At 42.8% G+C, this 25,847-nt stretch overlaps 1 protein-coding gene across 2 annotated transcripts in view; it reads left to right on the forward strand.

The window, feature by feature from the left end:
• Positions 1-25,847, forward strand: part of SAE1 (SUMO1 activating enzyme subunit 1) — a 64,161-nt gene that overhangs the window by 7,110 nt on the left and 31,204 nt on the right. For both annotated transcript variants that reach the window (XM_040323542.1, XM_040323541.1), the window contains exons 3-5: positions 6,639-6,812; positions 13,067-13,209; positions 20,524-20,623. In XM_040323542.1, coding sequence (XP_040179476.1) covers positions 6,639-6,812; positions 13,067-13,209; positions 20,524-20,623 — 417 coding nt within the window. The remainder of the gene's footprint in view (positions 1-6,638; positions 6,813-13,066; positions 13,210-20,523; positions 20,624-25,847) is intronic.

The raw sequence follows: 25,847 nt of genomic DNA on the forward strand, positions 1-25,847 counted from the left end.
AAAAAGTCAGCAGCTACAGTATTTGTACCTGCTGACTAAATTTTTTTTTTTTTGGGGGGGCGGGAGGAACTGCTCTTTATGGGACTTTGTGAGCATTAAAGGTTACGATTAGTTTTAAAAAGGACGTTTCTTGCCATCATAGTGATGTGTCCCTTGTACTGTTATGTCCTGATTTAGGTGAAATCTTCCTCCAATAGCCTCTTCCCGCTCCAGTCTCTATAATTTTATGGTGCCGTGGGGTAGAGCTGCACGATTCTGGCTAAAATGAGAATCGCAATTTTTATTTTTTTGCTTAGAAGATGGATCACGATTCTCGTGGCGTAACATCATCTTTCACATTACAACAAAAAAATGGGCTTACAACAAATGTAAATGGACTTACTTTACTGTTTCTTTTTTATTTTATTCATTGAATTTTTTTCCCAAAAAATTGCATTTGAAAGACCGCTGGGCAAATCCAGTGTGACATAAAATATTGCAGCAATTGCCATTTTATTCCCCGGGGGCTCTGCTAAAATATATATAATGTTTGGGGGTTCCAAGTAATTTTCTAGCAAAAAATATTGATTTTAACAAGTCAGAAAAAGATTTGGACTTTAAGTGGTTAAACTTCCTGCATTTACACACAGAAGTTGGAATGAAGTTTTGGTTACAATGTTTCATGTTGTTAAAAACTTGGCAGACTGACCAAGAAGTTCATCCCTTTGATCTGGGAAGGAAGTACACAGGGAGTGAGCAGATAAGTCTCTCCACTTGTTATATGAAAAAATCGGCAAACTCTGCATTGGAGATCGTCAGGGGGGTTGAATCGAGATCACGATTTTTTTTAACGATTAATTGTGCAGCTCTAACGTGGGGGATGATAGAACTGAGGAAGCTGTGACAGGACTTCATCAAAAAAGCTTGACTTTTAACACCCGCTCTGCCCAGCTCCTCCATTCAGACCCCTTTCACACTGAGCCGCGGTCACGTTAGCGGTTAGCCCCCATTCACACCTAGGCGTTTTGTCGCCTGTAGTGTGACGCCGCAGCAGCCCCGAGACGCTGGAGGGATGAAAACACATTGCCCTCTATGGAGATGGTTCACATCTCCACGCCTAACGCCGTACGCCAGCCGCCTGAAAAAAAGTCCCGGACCTTTTTTTCAGGCGGCTTGGAGCGTTCGGCATAGGAGATGTGAACCATCTCCATAGAGGGGGTGAGGCTGCATTCACAATCGCGGCGTTTTGTCGCCGCAAATCGCGGTACAAAATGCTGCAATTTGTCGCCGCAATTCGCGATTTTGTACGCCTAGGTGTGAATGCAGCCTAAAGCACTGCTGGTTTTCAGCTGTGCAAGTCCTTTTCGCCCCGCAAGCAGGGTTATTTTAACCGCAAAGAAGGGGTTAAAAACGATGTTGCGTCGCTTTTGAAGCGATTTTCAACCTCTTTGGAAGCGCTGCCCATTAATTTCAACGTGCAGGGCGTTTTGGGAGCGCTATATACAGTGCCCCCAAACCACTCTGAAGATGCTGCTTACAGAAACGTTCCCAACGTCCCGCAAGCGCACTGCCCCAGTGTGAAAAGTCACACTGAAATAAATGGGAGGCGGGCTTGATGCGCTATTTAGTCTATTTCTAGCGCTAAAATGCCGGAAAAAAAAAGCCTCAGTGTGAAAGGGGTCTCATAGAAGCTATACTATGTTTAATGTTTAAATGGAGGGGGCAGACCTTTCCAACATCAGCTCGTCCCCCATTCATAGATCCTGGGTTTTCCTTTGTACTAGCCATAGTACGGCTTCCATGAATGGAGGAGCTGGGCAGAAAGGGCAGCCAAACTCAAGGTTTTTTTTTTTTTTGATGAATTCCTGTCACAGTTCCCTTATTTCTATTAACCTCCCGTCACCGTAATCCACCAGTGCAGTGGCGGTCATCGATGAAGGATGATTTCATCTAAAACAGGACACATCACACTGATAAGTAATGCCCTTGTGCTTAAACGTAGGAATCAAAACACCATGAAATAGTGTTTTTTAGAGGTAAAGATCAGCAATGTACATTTCTCTTCTAACAAGTGTACAGAAAGAAACCTTAGAGGGGAGTTCCACCCAAAAATTGAACTTCCGCTGATCCGGTCCCCCCCCCCCCCCCCTTCGGTGTCACATTTGGCACCTTTCAGGGAGGAGCAGATGCCCGTCTCTAATACAGGTATTTGCTTTTACTTCTGGCGAAAGAGAGCGCCGCAGCTTCCAGGGCAAACTACGCCATGTTTGGCCCCCTCCTCTGTCCCCCCCACTGTCTTCTGGGTGACACACAGGGGTCAGTCAGGACGCACAGCGCGACTCGCGCATGTGCAGTAGGAAACAATCTGAAGCTGCAAGGCTTCACTTCCCGATTCCCTTGCCTCCTCCTCCTGGGGGATGAAGGACAGATCAGCTTCGGGTGAGGATATTGCAGGCGCCCTGGACAGGTAAGTGTCCTTATTTTAAAAGTCAGCAGCTGCAGTATTTGTAGCTACCGACTTTAAAAAAAACTATTCCGGCGGAATTCCCCTCCAATTTTCAGAACATGCTTAAACCGGAAATTCATTCTGCTTATATTTTGCCTTCCCTGCTTTTTCCCCTCCCACCTCCTCAAAATGCTAGTGAAGTTATTACGTTTTTCTATTTTAATTGCATACTCAGTGTTGGACCTCATTACTGGGTCTGTGTGCTTCTCTATGCAATCAATGCAAGTAGATTTTTTTTTTTTTTTTTGAGAAGCCTATCCCACACCCACCGATCAACTGTCCCTGAGCCACCCCCATCAAATCATTCTCTGCAGCTATTACCTTTTCTACCCCCTTCCCTTTAGAATGTAAGCTCTATGATCAGGGCCCTCCTGTACCTTCTGTATTGTAATTGTGCTGTCCCCCTCTACATTGTAAAGCGCTGCGTAAACTTTTGGCGCTATATAAATCATGTCTAATAATAATTATGGCAGGAGGGAGGGGCCAGCAGGGTGTTGACTAGGTAGGGTTGCACTGATTTTTATTTTTTTTTTATTATTATTTTTTTTTAACGAGTACTGATACTTTGTGATGCAATTTGCGTCAATACAAAAAAATTTGCGCGGATTGCACCGCAAAGAATTGCAAGGAATACAGTGCGAAATGGGTGTCCTGGTCCCACCAATGATGGCACATTTCAGTTGCTGGAGGTACTTACGGGGCTGAAGAAGTTCCAGGATCCTGTGGTTGTAGGGCAGGAGTGATGTCAGCTTGGGGGTGGACCGCCTTTACATCTCCTCACGCTCTGTGAGCACCTCCAATGGCCGTGATTTACTATCATTGCCCAGATCAGGACACCTAGGAAGATTTTGAATTTAGCCAGATATATACTAACATTTTTAATAAACTGCCCACTAGATGGCCCTTTTCCCTTTCTACACGCACACGTTGGGGAAAATCGCATTCGATTTGGACAGGTCCCCATTGGAATATTTCCCCTCTTAAGTTTCTGGGGACAACCCAAAATTTAAGATTTTCTTTTAATTTCAATGATAAACAGGACAAATAGAGAGGGTGAATCTCCCTAACTGGGACACAGATGACAATAAAAACTGACAGGTGTTTTAATCCAGGGATCCTCAAACTACGGCCCTCCAGCTGTTGTAGAACTACACATCCCATGAGGCATTGTAACACACTGACATTCACAGACATGACTAGGCATGATGGGAATTGTAGTTCCTGAACAACTGGAGGGCCGTAGTTTGAAGACCCATGTTCTAATCCATCCCCACACTATCTAAAACAAGATAAGGTTTTGCCTTTAGTTCTTTTGACCAAAAAAATTTACACCCAAGCACGTAAAACCCCCAACTCCCCCCCAAAAAATTTGAGGCATCCCTGCTTATACACACATATGAACGTAAATGCATGCATCGGGGGTGCCTACATGTGAAAACGTAGATTGCGATACACATGTTGCATACCATGCATGCCGGAGTGAGAGCAATAATTCTAGCACCAGACCTTTTCCGTACTGCTAAACTGATTACCTTTAGAGGCTTTTGAAACGTCACCTATAGAAAATAAAGGACACTGAAGTTTGTCGCCATTTAACGGGGTCACGCAAATATAAGGTTTGACATGTTAGTCATCTATTTACTTGGTGCAGCCTCATCTCTTATATTTTACCAAAAATGTGGGCAGTAAATTGCGTTTGTTTGCCTTAAAATTCAATAACTTTGCGGTAATATCAAGTGACCTAAAAAATTGGAACTGCCACTATTTTATTCTTTAGGGTGTCTGATTTCTGAAAATGTTTTTTTTTTTTTTTTTTTTTCAAATATCTGCCGAAATGCAAAAAAGCTCTGGCAGCCAAAGGGTTAAAGTTCAACCCGAAACCAAAAATGTAATTGTGTGTGTGTGTGTGTGTGTGTGTGTGTATATATGTATGTGTGTATGTGTGTATATATATATATATATATATATATATATATATATATATATATATATATATATATATATATATATATATATATATATATATATATATATATATATATATATATATATATATAGAATGTTCTCTTACCAATCCTTCGATGTGATGGCTGCATTTGTGTTTTTTTTATTTTTAATAGATTTCCCTCTGTTTCTTTATTTGGTGATCTTGCCAGTTGGGCTGGATTCACACCTATGCATTTTTAGTGCTTTTTGCATTTTTCAGATTTGCACTACAGTCCATTTAACATGGTTCCCTATGGAACACGTTCTGTAGTGCAAATCTGCAAAAAGCACTAAAAATGCATAGGTGTGAATCGGGCCTAACACACCACTTTTGTATTAGAATGCCTCCACTCAAGATGGGACACCTTTTGGAGAGCCGCATTGTTAATCTGGGGGGAGGGGAGTGTTAGATGGACAAGCAGATTTAGTTACACTTACACAAATTAAAGCTAAGCGCCAGCTAACATTTTATAATTCGTTACAGCAACAGTTTTTTGTTCCTTTTTGGGATAAAGGTTTTACATAAAAGCTGATCATTGTAAGCACCCCCTGTCAGTTGTAAATGGTCAACACTCTTAACTGGCAGCTTGTTCTGATGAAAAACGGGTCACGCGTGACACGCTCTGATCAGTCGATCCCGGCCCCTTACCACGTGATCAGATTTTAACCAATGACGGCTGATCACGTGATGTAAACAAAAGCTCGGTAATCAGCAATCACTGTCTTCTGTCAGAGGGACATTGGTCCCTCACATAGAAAGCTACGGCTGCATTTTCTGTGCCCACTGTGCCACCCATCAATGCCCATAACTGCCTCATAATCAGTGGCGCCTTATCAGTGCCTATCAGTGTCGGAATAAATTTCCTGCTTTCAAAATTTTATAACCAACTATGAAACGGTTTCATTTATAAAAAAAAAAAGCAATTAAATACCACCAAAAGAAAGTTCTATATGTGTAAAAAGAAAATGCGGAAAAATGTATTTGTGTACAGTGTAGCATGACCGCGCAATTGTCATTCAAAGAGTGAGAGCGCTGAAAACTGGTCTGGGCAGAAAGGGGGTTTAAGTGCCCAGTAAGCAAGTGGATAGAAGAGAAATTGGATTTACCTATCTGGATGCAAAACGGTTTGACGCCAGCTCTAAGGGTCAGAACAGAGCAATCAAACACCGCTGATCGCTCGTTCTCAGTAACCCCCCCCCCCCCCCCCAACGTACACTGGAGTGCTGGGCTGTGGAGGGGGCCAGAGCCGCTGGCTAAGAAGCTGATCCAGGCGCAAGTCCAGGGTTCAGGTTGTACCTGGACCATATGGTCATGATCTTTCGCCAGCCTGGACCGGCTCTGTGATGTCAGTCGGAAGCGGGCTTCAGGCGTGCCGAACGAACTGCACTTCTGTGATCAAAAGTACAGCCAAACGAGCTTTGACTGTACTTCTTCTTTTAAAGCTGATGTCTGTCTCACAGCTGGAACCCAGCACTGTGTACTGTATGTAGCTGAAGTTGCATGCAATATATACAGTGCTTGGAGCCATTGCAGCACTTGGTGAAGCAAATTGTTTGGACTAGCTTTATTTGTATTTTTTTGGTAACATAATGCATTGCAGTTGCATTCTGACCACCACAAGGTGGCAGTCACAATCTCCGTTCAGTTAATTTTAAGTGGCTTGCTTTTTTTTTTTTTTTTCTCTTTTACTGTAGGACAGTGTATTTGTATAATAAACCTTACGTGACCCCTTTGCCCAACTTGACATATTTGCATATCTATGACTAAACGAATATACTGTCTACTTTGCCCCAGCCTGCACAGGCCAGGCAGGATTTTAAACCCAATGAAGGCCAGACACTGCAGCTGTAGTGATCATATGATTGTACCTGGCTATGCAGAGAGATGGCCTGTTCCTTTTCCAGTCTATGGTTGTGAATCACCACTAGCACACTGAAGAGGAGACTCCCGTTGGGCTTAAAGCATTGTGTGGCTCTGCGTAGACTCTGCATTTTTGTTCTTGTATTTGTAAATTTGCTGATGAGAAGCATATTAGGCTAGGTAGGTATGTGCACTTGTCCTTCTAAAAGGTTTTGCCGTTTTCAGGATAAAAGTGGAAAAAGTACTCTAAATCCTATATCTGTTTTGTATGATATCTAATAACCGCTGTCATTTTATTTCTTTCAGGTGTCAGAAGAAGACTCTCGGGCCCAGTTCTTAATACCAACTGGATCACTTGGTAGCAACAGAGCAGAGGCTTCTGAAAAGCGAGCTCAGAATCTCAACCCAAATGTCAAAGTGAAAGTGGACACAGAAAATGTTGAGTCTAAATCTGAGGACTACTTCAAGCAGTTTGATGCTGTGAGTATTTTTACAAATGTGAGAAGGGTTTTGACTTTAATGCATAGTAAAAACAGAAGTGTGTGTTTTATTTTGTTTATCTTAATTCATTATATGCATTAAGATAAACCTGTGTGCAGAAGCTCCCCTAATACTTACCTGAGCCCCCTCTCTCTATCTAGCAATGTGCTCTAGTGCCTCGGCAGTCCGGGACTCTCCCTCTGGCTGAGAGACAGCAGCGCCAACATTGGCTCCCGCTGATGTCAAAATCAGTTGGCCAATCGAAGAGAGGGAGAGGGAGGGGGTTGCTCCATGTCTGAATGGACACACGGAGCCTTTGGATCGGGTTCCCCCATGGCAAGCTGCTTGCTGTGGGGGCACTCTACGGAAGGGACGGACAGGAGCACCAAAGAGGGGGGGATCTGGACTGCTCTGTGCAAAAGCATTTTACAGAGCAGGTAAGTATGACATGTTTGTTATTTTTAAAGAGAAAAAAGAGACTTTACAATCACTTTACGGTTAAAAACCTTCTGCCCCCTGTCCCCTTATACTTAAAGCGGAGGTTCACCCTAAAAAACATGTATATACCATGCATACTTCCGACATGTACAGTATGCTGGTATATTTTTTTTTTTCGCTGCACATACTGTCTTATAGTTCTTCTCACTCCCGCCGGGAGTAGGCGTTCCTATGAAGAGGGGTAGATGATTGACGTGCGGATAAGGTGCGTCGCGCGTTCCGAAAATATCCGAACTGGGACTCTGCTCTATACGGCGCCTGTAGAGCTGACTGCACAAGCGCCGTATAGAGCAGAGTCCCAGTTTGGCTATTTTCAGAACAGGTGACGCGCCTTATCCGCACGTCAATCATCTACGCCTCTTTATAGGAACGCCTACTCCCGGCGGTAGTGAGAACACGGAAGTCGGATGAAAAAGAACTATACGACGGTATGTATAGCGAAAAAAAAAAAATACCAGCATACTGTACATGTCGGAAGTATGCTGGATTTAATAATATATAGATGTTTTAGGGTGAACCTCCGCTTTAAATGATCCCGATCTCAATCCAGTGATGTGCATGAGAGCAGAGTCACTCTCAGCTCGCTTCCTCTTCATTGGCTCAGACAGCAGTGGGAGCCATTGGCTCCTGCCGAACACAGCCAGTGAGGAGGGAGCGGAGCTCAGGATCGAGCAAGCACAAGTGACCCCATGGCAAGTGGCTTGCTCTGGGGGGTACTCGGCATAATACCTGAGAAGAGGAGGATGGGGCTGCTCTGTGCAAACTATTGCACAGAGCAGGCAAGTACAAGGGCCCTTTCACACTGATCAGTTGCGTTTTTGGCTGCTTTCACACGGCTTCGTTGCAGAAATGCAGAATCTTCTGCTATTTTTTAACTGAAAAACTGATCAGTGTGAAAGGGCCTTAACAAGCACCAACCAACAATGCAGCAAGCAGAACTTTAACCCCTTAGCGCTAACCGTATGCACATATGCAGCCTCGGCTTTAAGGGGTTATTCTGGGATGATGGGTGCAGGCATCATCCCGGTACCGTTTTTTAGAGAGGGCGGTCGGCTCTTCAGGGATAGCAAACAAAGTGGCTAAAAGCCGATCGGCTGTTCCGAAGGAGCGAGAGGGGAAACCTTCCTCTTCTGCCACTCGGTCCTACTGGGAGACCCGATCCGGCACTTCTGCCGGCTAGAGTGAGACTGGAAGGAAGCTGGAAACTGCTTCCTTCCAGTCTCCCAAGTGTAAAAATGGAAGCGACATCACTTCCGGTTTACTTGGCGGCAATTTACAAAAAAATAACAGTTTTTAGAATCAGTTTTTGGCAATCTGAATACTGAATTTGGGGTCTTTTAGACCCCCAATCCCTCCATAAAGAGTACCTGTCACCACCTATTACTGTCACAAGGGATGTTTACATTCCCTGTGACGGCAATAAAAATCAAATAAAAACGAAATAAATCAAATAAAAAAAAAATATATATATCACCGCCATTAGTAGTAAAAAAAAAAAAAAAATATTAATAAAAATGCAATAAAACTATCCCCTATTTTGTAAACACTAAATTTTGGCGCAAACCAATCGATAAACGCTTATTGCGATTTATTTTTTATTTTTTTTTATTTACCAAAAATAGGTAGAAGAATACGTATCGGCCTAAACTGAGGGAAGAAAACGTTTTTTTTTTGTTATATATTTTTTGGGGATATTTATTATAGCAAAAAGGGAAAAATATAGCATTTTTTTCAAAATTGTCGCTCTATTTTTGTTTATAGCGCAAAAAATAAAAACCGCAGAGGTGATCAAATACCACCAAAAGAAAGCTCTATTTGTGGGAAAAAAAGGACGCCAATTTTGTTTGAGAACCACTTCGCACAACCGCGCAATTGTCAGTTAAAGTGACGCAGCGCCGAATCGCAAAAACTTGCCGGGTCCTTTACCTGCCTAAAGGTCTGGGTCTTAAGTGGTTAAAGCATCCCCGCAAGTTCCACCATATATGGCAATTTTACAGCTTGACATGTTAAAGGGGTGGTTCACCCTAAAAACTACTTTTTCTTATTACACTGGCCCCCCACATTACAATACGATTAAGCCTATTATCTTTTTTTTTGATGCTGTACGTACCTTCGTACAGCTATTCACCCGTGGCATCCGGGTTGCGAGTCCCGCAGGAGTGGGCGTTCCTAACCGTGACGCGGCTTACGCGACGGGGGGAGCTCGTTTTTGGTCAAAACGTCAATCACAGACATGTTAGGAACGCCCACTCCCGCGGGACTCGTAACCCGGATGCCACGGGTGAATAGCTGTACGAAGGTATGTACAGCATCAAAAAAAAGATAATGGGCTTAATCGTATTGTAATGTGGGGGGCCAGTGTAATAAGAAAAAGTAGTTTTTAGGGTGAACCACCCCTTTAAGTATCTATTTACTTGGCGTAACAACATCTTTCACATTATACAAAAAAATTGGGCTAACTTTACTCTAACTTTCGTTTTGTTTTATATATAAAAAAAATATTATTTTTCCCCAAAAAATTTTGTTTAAAAGTCCGCTGCGCAAATAGTGTGAAATAAAATATTGCAACGATTGTCATTTTTTTTCTCTACATTCTCCGCTAAAGAAAATACATAATGTTTGGGGATTCTGAGTAATTTTCTAGCAAAAAATACAGATTTTGTCTTGTAAGCAACAAATGTCAGAAATAGGCTTAGGCATGAAAGGGTTAAAAAAAACTCAACTGAAACGAAATTCACTGTAGTAGTAGTCTGTGCTATATACTGTCAGTGCTGTCCTATTCTGGGTGCTACAGTTATTCTGTAACACAGGGGGTTGTACAATGGGCACCTCCACTATTCAGAGATTTCTCTGGTGCAGATGACTCCCCATGTTCAGTATACAGAAGTCAAGTCATGTGAGCAGCACCTGGAGGAGACCAGTGCTTACTCTATGCAGCACAGTGGATTTCTGCATTCCCAGTGGCCTTCGGATTTGAGATATTAAGGTTTGGACCAATGCGAGTTTAAAAAAAATATTAATAGATCTGCAAAGACTGCCAAAGAGGAAGGACCTCTGGGATGTCATTTGACCACTCAGAAGACTGCTGGGTTTAAAGTGGTATTCCTGGTTCACATTAACTATACTTATAAATGTCCCCTCTGCTACCTTTCCTATGCCCTATGTTAAATAAAAAGTCAACCGTGGCTGCAGGGGAGAGGCTGGGCCATGGGAGTCTATGGGTGAGTCACGCTCTCAGAATTTCCAGCTGTTGAGCGATCCCTGATACAGGAGAGATGGAGTCGCAGGATCACTGGCCAGAGAGGGGAGGTGTGTGGGTTTTTTTTTTCTGACCGGGCATTTTATTAACCATTAAACACACAACCTGAAATTCTTCTTTATTTTTTTTTTTGCTTCTCAATATATACTGTGAGGCCCCGTACACACGTCCGAGAAACTCGACGGGCAAAACACATCGTTTTGCTCGTCGAGTTCCTTGTGAAGCCGCCGAGGATCTCGGCGAGCCAAGTTTGCCCATTGACTAACGAGGAAATAGAGAACATGTTCTCTATTTGGCTCGACGAGTTCCTCGTCGGTTTCCTCGGACAAAAGTGTACACACGACCGGTTTCCTCAGCAGAATACGGCTCCCATCGAGTTTCTGGCTGAATTCTGCCGAGAAACTCGGTCGTGTGTACGGGGCCTGAGTCTTCTTTGAACAAGTAACAGGATGTTTTGGGAGAGCATGGCTGCATGACTTCAGTCTCTGGGGAGTATCCATGACCTCTGCAGTACAAGTGATCGGGGAAGTAATTGTTCCGCAGTTGCTCATTTTTTCTCAGTATTAAGTGAAAACAATAGTGTCTACATATTGTTGGCACAAAAGGAATAGTTTCCCGGGCCGTGCAGGAACGTGCTGTATAAGTGTTGACATGGGCGCCTTCATGGTATAAGCTGCTATTGCTGGTTCTGCCCAGTGCCAGTGTTTTGTGTCTATCAGGAAATACAGAGTAACAGGAAACAGCTTCGCTGGGAGAAATTGTTTTTCTCTCTCCTAGCAGAAACTTTTTTTTTTTATCTAGAAGCCATTGTGTTCTCCTTTTTTTTTCTTTTTTTTTTCTCCTCCCCTCGTGGGCCCTTTTGTACACACTTGGCATTGTGTCTGCTGTTAAGACCTACCGAACTTTGATGACTGGCTACAGAGGTGTTTATTAACTCCAGGCCTCAAGGCGCCCTAACAGGTCATGTTTTCAGGATTTCCCTCTAATGAAACAGCTGTGGTAATTGCTAAGACACACAAACGCCTCCCATGCCACCCTAGTGTGACAGCTCAAGTTCTTTTACACTGGGGTGGTGCGTTTGCGGGACGTTACAAAAAGTCATGCAAGAAGCATCTTTGGGGTGGTTTAGGAGCGCTGTATACATCGCTCCTAAACCGCCCTGCCCATTGGAATGCATCTGAAGAGCCTGAAAAGCTCTTTGGCTGCTAGGGGGTGCTAAAAGCACCCCGCTAGTGCCCGAAAAGCTCCGCTAAAACTAGTGGCGCTTTGTCGCGGCTGAGTGTGAAAGGCAGTGAAACTGATCAAGTCACCTGTGCAAAATAATGGAAAGCCTGAAACATTTCTTGTTGGGGCACCTTGAGGACTGGAGTTGAGAGAAACGCTGGTCTACAGAGTTGCCCCTTGTGCATTCAGATAAATAACACAGGCAAATACTTAAAAATGTTATGTTTTTCTGACTGTCTTGCCTTGCCACATGGTAGCTAAAACTTAAAATGTTATAGATATCGGAGGGCGTCTTTTTACCTTCCTTGTGCCATACATCCGAATTGGTGGATCCTGTGTGTTCAGAGATTATTAGGCAGATAAGAGCTACAATGTTCGTGCATTTAAAGTACAGCTTTATTATAATAATAATAATAAAGCCACACTTTAAATGCAAATTACAATAGTTTGGGTCAGTTTCAGCGCACTCCCTTATGATCTTTGCTTTACAAATAAAAAGATCTCTAAAGGATTTCCAGAGCACTATGGCTTTTCCAAAGCTGTATTGAACACAAAGCCGTTCATTCTGCCATTGCGTCCTACAATATAGTATTTTTACATAACCCAAAATATTTTGGGTTATGTAAGGCAGAAATGTCTACTATTATGTATTAATATGATGCTATCACAATTTTGGCTACACATAGTATCAATATTTTCACATTGACAATACATGGTTAAACCACCTGTCTATAATTCATTGACACAAGGACACTTGTTATTGTTGTACATAGGATGATTTAGCTGCAGTTATGAGAGCAGCAGCAGGAGGGGAGGGGGGGGGGGGGGGTCGGGGACAGCGCAGATACAGGCAAAGATGGATGACCGTCAAGTAAATGGACCACAGTGTCAGGGCTCAGCAGCCCTGATTATCATGATCAGTTTGCAGAGGGTATAGCTCTTTTAAAGAAAGGAAACTATTCCCCCAACCTCCCCCCTCCTAGTGGAGTTTTGGTCTGAAGGTCCCATCTGAGTTTTCCTTTTTAAAGATCACCCCCCCCCCCCCAAATATTATGACCTGGATTGTTGTGGATGCCCCTTGTATCCATTTTTTTTGAAAATGTATATATTTAAATAACTTTTTTTTGTTTTAATCATACCTTTTGAAACAATGAACATTTGATGAATAAGTGTTTGTTTTGTTTTTTTTCTGTGAATGTTGAATAGCAGTCTTTTGGTCTGTCGCCTAATACTGTGTTGCAGGTATTCAATTTCTTCCTCTTGTTGCTCCCAGGTATGTCTGAGCTGCTGCTCGAGAGACTTGCTCGTAAAAGTTGACCAGATCTGCCACCAAAACAGCATCCAGTTCTTTGCGGGAGATGTCTTTGGTTATCATGGATACATGTTTGCTGACCTGGGAGAACATGAATTTGTTGAGTAAGTTGATCTGTAGACTGACTTTCATGGCATCTACCCTTTCTCGGTACCTGCGCACATTGGATTTTGTGATGTTTGCATATGACACATTAGCCCTGAATCATTTTTTAACCACTTGAAGACCAGGCTTTTCTGACGCTTTTTGTTTACAACTGTAAATTAGTATTTTTTTGCTAGAAAATTACTTGGAACCGCTAAACATTATACATTTGTTCTTTGTTTTGGCATAGACCCTATTGAATAAAATGGTGATTGTTGCAATTTTTTATGTCACATGGTGTTTGCGCAGCGGTTTTTTAAACATAGTTTTTTTGGGGAAAAAAATACATTTTAATGAATAAAAAAAAAATAAAAAATATATATATATATATGTGTATATATGTATGTGTATATATGTGTATATATATATGTATATATGTGTGTGTATATATATATGTATATATATATATATATATATATATATATATATATATATATATATATATATATATATATATATATATATATATATATATATATATATATATATATATATATATATATATATATATATATATATTCCCAATTTGTTTTAAATGTTAAAGATGTTACAACAAATAGTTATCCAACGTGTCACACTTTAAAATTGCGCAAGCTTGTGGAATTGCGACAAACCACAGTACTTAAAATTCTCCATAGGTGATATTTTAAACACCTTTACAGGTTACTTGTTTCGTGTTGAAGGAGGTCTAGCGCTAGAATTATTGCTCTTGCTACAACTTTCACAGAGATGCTTTACCTTTTTTTTAAAAATGACTTCCAGCCTGGACCAGAAATGTTGCTCCGGTCCTTCAAGGCTAGAGAGACGAAGAAAAATAATCTATTCTTTGACTATGGGAGCAGCTGGCCACACGGTGGGATAGTTTCTCGGGCAGACCAGCGTTAACTGTAAAGCATTTCAGCGGCTCATGAGCTGCTTGAAACACTTTAACCACTCAAGGACCAGGCTTTTTTTTTTTCAGACACCCTAGAGAATTTAATGGAGGTCGTTGCAATAATTTGTCACACCGTATTTGCGCAGAGGTTTAAAAATGCAATTTTGTTTTTGGCAAAAATTATATTGCCGCCGGGCACCCGCGATTGACGGTAATCACGGGAGGAGTGTGGATCTGTGTGTGTGTTTGTTCCTCTCCAGTAGAGAGGAACACACATCGGTGGTCTCCCCTTGAGTCCCCTCACCCCTACAGTTAGAACACACCTTAGGGAACATATTAACCCCTTCAGTGCCCCCTATTGGTTAACCCCTTCCCTGCCAGTCACATTTACACAGTAATCAATGCATATTTATAGCATTAATCGCTGTATAAATATGGTCCCAAAAACGTGTCAAGTGTCCGATGTGTTCGCCGCAATGTCACGGTCACAGTAAAAAATCGCAAATCGCCGCCAATACTAGTAAAAAAAATGAATAAAATAAAAATGCCATAAATCTATCACCTGTTTTGTAGACGCTATAACTTTTGCGCAAACCAATCAATATATGATTATTGCGATTTTTTTATTTTTATTTTTACCAAAAATATGTAGAAGAAGATGTATCTGCCTAAACCCGAGGGGAAAAAAAAAACGTTTTTTAAAAAATTGTGATATTTATTAAATAAAGTAAAAAAGATTGTGTTTTTTAAAAAATTTTGTTTATAGCGCAAAAAATAAAAACCGCAGAGATGATCAAATACCACCAAACGAAAGCTCTATTTGTGGGGGGGATGGGAACATAAAGATTTAGTTTGGGTACAGTGTTGCATGACCACGCAATTGTCATTCAAAGTGCAACAGCGCTGAAAACTATAAAAATTGGTCTGGGCAGGAAGGGGTTGAAAATGCCCTGTATGGAAGGTGTTAATGAGCGTTTTTTTTTTTTTTTTTCTTTAATGCGTTTTTGAGCTTCTTGTTTTTGTAGATAGAATTATATGGTTTCCTGTACTCCAGCGATTTGTCTAAGCCAAGTACCATGATGCGAGGCTTTGCGCTATTGCCCAGCTTCACCTTCCCCTGTGATTTCTGACACCTTTAACAACAAATACCTTCTTGCTAATTTATTCCAATCTGCATCATTACAAAACGTAGTGAGAACCACATGTACATCATTAAATGTGAAGGTTGGAATTTGTGTTCTATACGTTGAGTTGGTTGCAAAATTTAACATGTTGTGACCTTTTGTTAGGACAGACCTGTGCTTTATGTAAAGCTGGCAATTTTGATGCTTGTAAACCTCGGCACACATCCTTGACTGCTAGGGGACTGGAGGTGAAAGGTGTATACACTCACTGGCCACTTTATTAGGTACACCTGTTCAATTCCTTGGCAACACAAATTGCTAATCAGCCAATCGCACAGCAGCAACTCAATGCATTTAGGCATCTACATGTGGTGAAGACGACTTGCTTAAGTTCAAACCAAGCATCAGAATGGGGGAAGAAAGGGGATTCAAGTGACTTTGAACGTGGAATGGTTGTTGGTGCCAGACAGACTTGTCTGAGTATTTTAAAAACTGCTGATCTACTGGGATTTTCACACCCGACTCTAGGGCTTACAGAGAATGGTCCAAAAGAGAAAATATCCAGTGAGCGGAAGGTGGAGAAAAATGCCTTGTTGAGGTCAGACGAGAAAGGGCGAACTGGTTTGAGATGATAGAAAGTAGGGTTGTCCCGATACCACTTTTTTGAGACCGAGTACAAGTACCGATACTTTTTTTTTCAAGTACTCGCCGATACCGAATACCGATACTTTTTTTTTAATATCATGTGACAGTGGCGGTATTTTTTTTTATATATATTTTTTTTTACAGTGATTTTTTTTTTGGGGGGGGGGCGGGGGAGTGAATTGTCAGTGTATTTTTAATTTTTTTATTATTTACATTTAATTTTTTTTTAAATATTTATTGCAAGTTTTTTTTGTTTTTTTTATCAGCCCTGTTGGGGGTCTTTGGTGAGATGGATATCAGGGGTCTTTAAAGACCTCTGAAATCTCCCCTTTAAGACAGAGAAAGGGACTAAGGACACAGATTCCCCAGTCCCTTTCTCTGCAACCTCAGCTAAAATGAATGGAGGAAAGCTCCTCTCCATTCATAAACTGAAGCATCGTAAACACAGGTTACGATGCTCAGTTATGTGAATGGACAGAGTCAGTGATCACTGACTCTGTCCATTTGGAAAAGGTAGGAGCCGGATTTAGCGGCTCCTACCTCCGCTCTCCATCCTCACAAATTGAGGGGGGAGAGCAGCACGGACGGGGGAGAAGAGCAACGGGGGGGGGGGGAGAGAGAGAGCAGAGCGACACGGACGGGGGGGGGGGGAGAGAGCAGAGCGACACGGAAGGGGGGGGGGAGAGAAGAGCGGCACTGACAGGGGGAGGAGAGAAGAGCGGCACGGAGCACAGGGGGGAGGAAAGACTGCACGGAGCAGAAGACTTGCAACTCCCCTGACTGCCCAGGTATCGGCTGAGGCATCGGAGCATTTCCCCCGAGTACAAGTACTCTGGGAAATGCTCGGTATCGGTACCGATACTAGTATCGGTATCGGGACATCCCCTAATAGAAAGGCAACAGTACATCAAATAACCACTTGTTTACAAACAAGGTATGCACAACACACTGAACCTAAGAGCCAGTTCACACCAGACGCAGTTCTGTTCAGTTCTGTGCGCTTTTTTTCTGCACCAGAAACTGACCACATGGTGTGAACTAAAGCTATTGGAATACATGGAAAACACTGCATGCATTTTTGGTGCAGAAAAATGCGAACGGAACTGCGTCTGATGTGAACTGGCCCTTAAAGCAGATGGGCTACAGAAGCAGAAGACCACACTGGGTGCCACTCCTGTCAGCTAAGAACAGGAAATTGAGTCTACAATTTGCGCAGGCTCACCAAAATTGAACAATAGAAGATTGGAAAAACGTTGCCTGGTCTGAGTCTCGATTTCAGATGGTAGGGTCAGAATTTGGCGTAAACATGAAAGCGTGGATCCATCCTGCCTTGTATCAACGGTTCAGGCTGGTGGTGGTGTAATGGTGTGAGGGATATTTTCTTGGCACACTTTGGGCCCCTTAGAACCAATTGAGCATCAATTAAATGTCACGGCCTACCTGAGTATTGTTGGTGACCATGTCCATCCCTTTATGACTACAGTGTGCCCATCTTCTGACGGCTCCTCCCAGCAGGATAATGCACCATGTCACAAAGATCAAAATCCCCCCCCATTGGTTTCTTGAACATGGCGAGTTTACTGTACTCCAATGGCCTCCAGAGTCACCAGATCTCAATCCAATTGAGCACCTTTGGGATGTGGTGTAATGGGAGATTGGCATCATGGATGTGCAGCCAACAAATCTGCAGCAACTGCGTGATGCTATCATGTCAATATGGACCGACACCTTGTTGAATCTATGCCATGAATAATTAAGGCAGTTCTGAAAGCTAAAGGGGGTCTAACCCAATACCAACAAGGTGTACCTCATAAAGTGGCCGGTGAGTGTATATTTGGTTTGTTTGCCTTGTGTGTAAACATCTATGCTTATGATGAAAGCCTGAGAATCTGTAATAAAAAAGATCACATGGAAATACAATCTTTTTTTTGTCCCTCCTAAGTTTACAGCCATCTTTAAAGCCTAATGATAATTCTGAGAGCCAGAAAAGTTTTGTCCTCTTCTGAGCCTGGACTTTACATTTCTAAGGGCTTGACTTTGGACATGCCCAAGGAGGAAGGCACTTTCTGCTCATAGGATAATAAAGGTGATGGTTAGACTGGACTTCGTGTCACTATTTTGTGTGGCCACCATTATTTTCCAGCACTGCCTTAACCCTCATGGGCATGGAGTTCACCAGAGCTTCACAGGTTGCCACTCCTCCATGATAACATCACGGAGCTGGTGGATGTTAGAGACCTTGCGCTCCTCCACCTTCCATTTGAGGATGCCCCACAGATGTTCAATAGGGGTTAGGTCTGGAGAAATGCTTGGCCAGTCCATCACCTTTACTCTCAGCTTCTTTAGCAAGTCAGTGGTTGTCTTGGAGGTGTGTTTGGGGTCATTATCATGTAGGAATACTTCCCTGCAGCCCAGTCTCTGAAGGGAGCGGATCATGCTCTGCTTCAGTATGTCACAGTACATGTTGGCATTCATGGTTCCCTCAATGAACTGTAGCTCCCCAGTGCCGGCAGCACTCATGCAGCCCCAGATCAAGACACTCCGACCACCATGCTTGACTGTAGGCACGCTTGTCTTTGTACTCCTCACCTGGTTGCCACCACACACGCTTGACACCATCTGAACCAAATACGTTTATCTTGGTCTCATCAGACCACAGGACATGGTTCCAGTAATCCATGTCCTTAGTCTGCTTGTCTTCAGCAAACTGTTTGCAGGCTTTCTTGTGCATTATCTTCAGAAGAGGCTTCGTTCTGGGATGACAGCCATGCAGACCAATTTTATGCAGTGTGCGGCGTATGGTCTAAGCACTGACAGGCTGACGCCTCCACCCCTTCAACCTCTGCAGCAATGCTGGCATCACTCATACGTCGATTTCCCAAAGACAACCTCTGGATATGATGCTGAGAACGTGCACTCAACTTCTTTGGACCATAGCGAGGCCTGTTATGAGTGAAACCTGTCCTGTTAAACTGCTGTATGGTCTTGGCCACCATGCTGCAGATCAGTTTTAGGGTCTTGGCAATCTTCTTATAGCCTAGGCCATCTTTATGTAGACGAATATAATAATGGTGTGTATCCCGTAATCAAGGGAATAAATCAAAAAAATATCCAGTGATAAAAAAGAAAAAATTATTTTTCTCAATGATGAAAACTAAAAAGTCTTAACAAAAAATGTGATAACTGTGATCAAAAAATCATAAGTCATTCGTATAGGTAAACAAGAACATAGGTGATTTGTTCAAAGATGGTGGAAAAATCTGGAAAGAAATCAAACGGTGAACATGGATCCCAAATATCTGGTATTGATGACCCTTACCAGAAAGATTGATCCTTAAGGATCAGGCCAAGCAAGCAGCCACACACCTGGACTGCACAGGGGATCGGAGTCTTTAGGATCCTCACAATAGGTTCTCCAGCAGAGTTTCCCAAAAAAAACAAATATACAAAAAATAGTGTGATACTGTATGGAACACTTAATGGTAAATATCACCCAGTGACTGGCAGACCAACAGTGAAACAAAAAGACCACCACCACAGTACACACTGCTCCTTACCAGAGCCCTAGGGATGGCTAGCGCAAATAGTACAAGAGATGTGTGCAGCAGGATAGGGAATGGTCAGATCGATCCTCAAACGAATGTTCAGATGGTGTATACACATGTGGAAGAGAACTCACAATAGTGTGACATCATTTAAGGATTTATTAGGTAAAAGGTAATGCACTTACAGCATAGTTGTGATAAAACAGCATAAAACAATTCCGGCCGGTAATGGAACGAATTCCTCTCTCGCGGTGACGTCAGCACGCGGTTTACCTACACGAATGACTTATTATTTTTTGATCACAGTTATCACATTTTTTGTTAAGACTATTTAGTTTTCATCATTGAGAAAAATAATTTTTTCTTTTTTATCACTGGATATTTTTTTGATTTATTCCCTTGATTACGGGATACACACCATTATTATATTCGTTAGCGCAACTCCACCTTTTTTCTATTGTTCACTTTTGTTTGTATAAACATTTGAGTTTGCGGCTATGTATATGTTTACTTGATAAGCGCACTTTTTCTTCTTTTTGTCATCTTTATGTAGAGTAACAATTATTTTTTCAGATCCTCGGAGGGTTCTTTGCCATGAGGTGCCATGCTAAACTTCCAGTGACCAGTATGAGAGAGTGAGAGCGATAACACTAAATTGAACACACCTGCTCCCCAGTCACACCTGAGACCTTGTAACAGTAATCAGTCACATGACACCAGGGAGGGATAATGACTAATTTGCCCCAATTAGGACATTTTCACTTAGGGGTGTACTCACCTTGGTTGCCAGTGGTTTAGACATTAATGGCTGTGTTATTTTGAGGGGACAGCAAATTGACACTGTTATACAAGCTGTACACTCACTACTTTACATTGTAGCAAAGTGTCATTTCTTCAGTGTTGTCACATGAAAAGATAAAATAAAATATTTACAAAAATGTGAGGGGTGTACTCATGTGAGATACTGTATTTTTATTTATTACAAAGCTCTTTCTGTTATATTTTGTGATACAAGATGTAGTATTTTCTTATGTGAATAGTTGTGCCAATCTGAGGGTTTTTACTTTTGTTTCTATTTTGTTTCAGGGAGAAGATGAAGGTGACAAAAAATAATAAGGATGCTGAAGATGGTCCAGAGGCTAAGAAAGCAAAGATTGATGCTACAGAGAGTACAATGATTAAAAAGGTACCACGTGTAAGGGGGGAGGGGAGGGGGGGTTAGCTTGCTTCGGGTGAGGAGCTGTAAATAGAACAAAGTGTACGTTATACTTTTGCTTCAGATAATTTGCATTAAAGGGGAATCCATAGAAAATGGAATTTCCCTTCTTGATTGCGGGCCCTTTGTGTTTGTAAGAAGGGGTCTTGACCTCTCTGCCTGAGTTACTACGTGGAGGGGTCCTGAGCAGACGGGGGATTTCCAGTTTTCCTAAAAATGCTGTTTGAAGATCTGAGTGTTGAAAGCTATGCATATTAGCAGCCGGTGTGAAATACTTTATATTGTCAATGACATGTGAAGACGAATATGTTCTTGTCTCACCTAAAGCCCTGCATAGTTATTAATATGGCTTTTGGCATTATTAAACTGTGCATTTTGAAGCACAAGACATCTTAAAGCGGGAGGTCACCCGAATTTTTTTTTTTTAAGATTAGATTGATGCTCATTTTGTCAAGGGGAATCAGGTAGTTTTTTTAAAATTGAAGCGGTACTTACCATTTTAGAGAGCGATCTTCTCCGCCGCTTCCGGGTATGGTCTTCGGGACTGGGCATTCCTATTTGATTGACAGGCTTCCGACGGTCGCATACATCGCGTCACGAGTAGCCGAAAGAAGTCGAATGTTGGTGCGGCTCTATACGGCGCCTGCGCACCCGACGTTTGGCAACTTTCAGGAAAATCGTGACGAGATGTATGCGACCGTCGGAAGCCTGTCAATCAAGTAGGAACGCCCAGTCCCGCAGCCCATACCCGGAAGCGGCGGAGAAGATGCATCTCTAAAACGGTAAGTACTGCTTCGATTGTAAAAAAAACACCCAATTCCCCTTCACAAAACGAGCCTCAATCTAATCTTAAAAAAAACTTTTTTTGGGTGAACCTCCACATTAAACACATGATTTCCAGCAAGGCTGTTCCAGCTGTTTTGTTAACAATGGCAGACAATCTGGTGCAAAAGTGCTAATGGTAGTTGTGACAAATAACATACTTGGTGACACAAAAAAATAGGGATGAAAAATACTAGTTCACACTAATGTCCTGTATATCAATGAATAAAAGTGAATTGTCTGGAAATCAGTTGGATCTAGGGTTTCCACATCATCCCTTTAATCCAGGACACATATGAATTACACAGGTTATGAGGCTGATTTAATGCAAATAAGGCACCAAGTGAATTTAATTACCACCTTAATCAGCCACAGAACGTATGTAATTAATGTGTCCTGGATTAAAGGGGTAATGTGGCAACCTTAGTTGGAACCAGTGGCGAGGCGCGTCCATAGGGGGTGCAGGGCTGCATCCCCCCCCCCCCCAAGCCAGTCGTAAAAAAAAATGTTTAAGTGTGTACGGGGGGCAGGACACACAGCGAACTATGGGAAGCCTAATAGGCTTTCTTTTTGGGAGTCATTGAGGCACAAAGCAATGTGACCCAAACACTCCCCAGCTCTAGAATAATTCTGCCTCTGGGGTTTGATTGGCACGGCCTGTCGCTTTCGGTTCCCCCTGGCACTGGATGGAATGCAAGGCCTGAGTGGCGCCTCCTCCAAGTCTCGGAGGGACCGGTAGGCACCGGTGGTGGCGTGATTGAATCACTTGTGCCTGCGATATGGGATGGTAAGATGTGGTGGACTTCAAACTGGCCACTCGCTGCTGAAATAACTGCTGGCTGCTGCTGGACACAGGAAGGGAAGAGTGATTGCTTGGGCTTAGTTCATGGACATGTCTGACACTCTGACTATGTTAGCTGGTGGTGGACTTCAGACACCAGGAGCTGCCAGTCACGCTGTCCCTGACTGATTCCCAGTCCGAGTGTGTTGCTGCTGGTTGTGCTGCATCACTGGGAACCCCTCATAATGGCACAGCAGGTGTCCAGTCCTGGGAACTAAGCACAGGGATGGTGGACATGCCTCATAATGGCACAGCGGGTGTACAGACCCGGGAACTAAGGGCAGGGATGGTGGACATGCCTCATAATGCGTACAGCAGGTGTACAAACTTCAGTTCGTGAGCACCAACCGCCACTGGTTGGAACCTTTATCTGAATATTGAACCTGTAACCTGATTAGTCAATATGGGCAGCAGCTACTTCTTCTTTTTTTTTTTTTTCCAGGTTCTAGCCAAAAAACTTTTGTTTAAAAAAAAAAAAAAAAAACACACATTTACCGCGCCCTTGTACACTGTTCAACTGCGGTATGTCGTTTCAAAACCGTATTCAAGTTTGACTTGTGCATCCTACCGAATAAGTGGACTATTTTTGTTAAACTGCATTTTTTTATGAATGCAAAGCAACAGGCTTGCTTTATCCCCCCCCTCTTCACAGCAGCACATGCCCACCTTTCCTTCACTCTGTTCAGCTGGCAGGAGTGTGGAAAGTACTCTGTACTTTTCAGTGTGGAATAGCATGTGACTCGCTCCCTGTGACAGCGCTGGACTGATTGCCAAACACCAGGCCCTTGAAAACTACAATTTGAGCATTTCCTTTATGAGCAAAGCCAATATCTCCCTGAGATGACCTTTTATAATTCAGCTCCAACCCCAGTAAGTCATGGCTTTTTGGTCACTTAACATTTCTGGTAACATTCATGGCAGAGATTTAAAGACGCTTATGTACAGTTATTGAACCGGGCACTCTGAGGGGAGGAACTTTTCATGCATTTCTTTATAGGGCTGACCATTTTTAAAAGCTGTTTTTTTATTTTCAATTTTTTTTTTATTAACTTCAATCTCCATACAAATGTTGATGCAAAAGTTATCAAACGATGACAGTTGGTAAACAGACATGGGGTATACAAAGTACATAAGTGCTTTTTACTAACTTCTTCTGACAGTTCCCAGCCACACATCTTGGGCCCCTTTCACACCTGTGGGACCGTATGTCCGTTTTTCATTTTCAATCTGTTTTCGGTTAAAAAATGGACTTGCATGTATCCCCATGGGATTGCGGATGTCAGCGGATGAACATCCGCTGACATCCGATATTATTGGTCTCTGCTATGCTCAGTTTCTGCAGACAAAGGAAAATCCTATTTTTCCACCCTTCTTCAGATCGGATGAACACAGACAGACCGTGTTCATCCGATTTTCCCCCCATAGAGGAGAGCGGAGATCTGACAGGGCGGTCCCTGCACCAGGGATTCGGCAGATTGCTGATGCCATGCACGTCTTCTGCACACTGTCAGTGTATCTGCCTGCCTGTAAATCCCAAATGGGTAAGCCAATACTCGCTAACGGGAAGACTCATTGAACTACCGCAGTGCTCCACAGCGCCATGCTGGTTCATTCGGACACACAGAGCTGTGTGTTTGAATGACACAGCCGTGTGGACAGAGCACGATGGAGCTGCACGATTCTGGAACTGTCTTATATCCCAGAATTCTTCAGGAGGAAGAGCTTCTGCTTCCAGTCGCCTAGGCGAATGAGATCCCTCTAATGCTTTGGAAGCTCTCTGAGGATCATGGCTTTTGCTGTAGGGTGAGACCTAAGAAAATGTCAGGAAAGAAGTACTAGAACAGCTGAACTTTATTTGGGGTTAATCAGAGTCACTTTAACCGCTTAAGGGCCCCTTCACGTCGACAGAAGGGTACGGCTGGGCACAAGCACATACCTGTACGTCGCCTTTAAGGGCCCAGCCTGGTCATGTTCTCCGTGACCGCGCCCGTGGACCCGATTGCCGCTGGTGTCCCGCGATCGGGTCACAGAGCTGAAGAACGGGGAGAGATAAGTGTAAACAAACCTTTCCCCGTTCTTCCTAGTGTGACTGCCACTGATCGTCTGTTCCCTGTCATAGGGAACAACGATCAGTGACGTCATAAGCCAAGCCACGCCCCCACACAGTAGTAATCACTCCCTAGGAAACACTTGACCCCTTCAGCGCCCCCTACAAGTTAACCCCTTCACTGCCAATGTAATTTTTACAGTAATCGGTGCATTTTTTTTAGCACTTTTCCCTGTAAAAATGACAATGGCCCCAAAATAGTTTTAAAGGTGTACGATGTGTCCGCCATAATGTCAGTCACAATAAAAATCACTGATGCCATAACTAGTTTAAAAAAAAAATGCCATAAAACAATCCCCTATTTTGAAGACGCTATAACTTTTGCGCAAACCAATCAATAAACGCTTATTTTTTTATATATATTTTTGGGGGATATTTATTATAGCAAAAAGTTTTGCATTTTTCAAAATTGTCACTCTATTTTTGTTTAATAGCGCAAAAAATAAAAACCGTAGAGGTGATCAAATACCACCAAAAGAAAGCTCTATTTGTGGGAAAAAAGGACGCCAATTTTGTTTGGGAGCCACGTCGCACGACCACGCAATTGTCAGTTAAAGCGACGCAGTGCCGAATCGCAAAAAGGGGCTTGGTCCTTCAGCTGTAAAATGGTCCAGGGCTTAAGTGGTAAATTATGGCAGGGGTGTACTGAATGTGATTGCTTAATTCTGAACACAGCTACATCCCCAGTTATAAGAGGGTGTGCACACTTATGCAACCACATTTATAACAAAAAATTTTTTTTTTTTACTTCCCTCCCCTAAAAGATTTCAGTTTGTTTTTTAATTAGTTATGAGTTGTACGGTTTATAGGTCAAATTTAAAGGCTTTATCTCCTTTTTTACATCACAGAAACCTGACATTGCTCAGCGGGGATCGCTCCGCTGAGCCGGCGGATCACAGGGCGGTCCCCGCACACGGTGCAGGGACTGCCCTGTCTTTTCTCCGCTCTCCCCTATGGGGGGGATCGGATGAACACGGACCGTCTGTCCGTGTTCACCAGATCCGATCCGCCAGACGGATGGAAAAGTAGGTCTTTCCTCCGTCACACTTTGGCGGATCGGAGCGGGTCGGATGTCAGCGGGCATGTCACCGCTGACATCCGTGGCTCTGTAGAGTAGCATGGCGCGACCGTTCAGGTCTGCCTAAAAAAACTGTCAGGCAGATCTGAACGGGCCGCCCGTGTGGAAGTGCCCTTAGTTTTCTGCCAGTGCCTAATCCTACTATAGGTGATGGTCTTTTGTGTTTAGAAATGAAAGGTGACCCCTTTTTTCTGTGTGCGGTATCTTTTTTTTTCTTAATAAAGAACGTGATTAAAAAAAAAAAAGTAAAACATTTTTTTATCAGAATACAATGCGTCTCAAAGGAAACCTCTGAGAGCCTTCACTGCCCACTGGTGTTCTGGTATATGAATCCCAAATGTTGGTT

Source organism: Rana temporaria, chromosome 9, assembly GCF_905171775.1.
Source record: "Rana temporaria chromosome 9, aRanTem1.1, whole genome shotgun sequence".
NCBI classification, from domain to species: domain Eukaryota; kingdom Metazoa; phylum Chordata; class Amphibia; order Anura; family Ranidae; genus Rana; species Rana temporaria.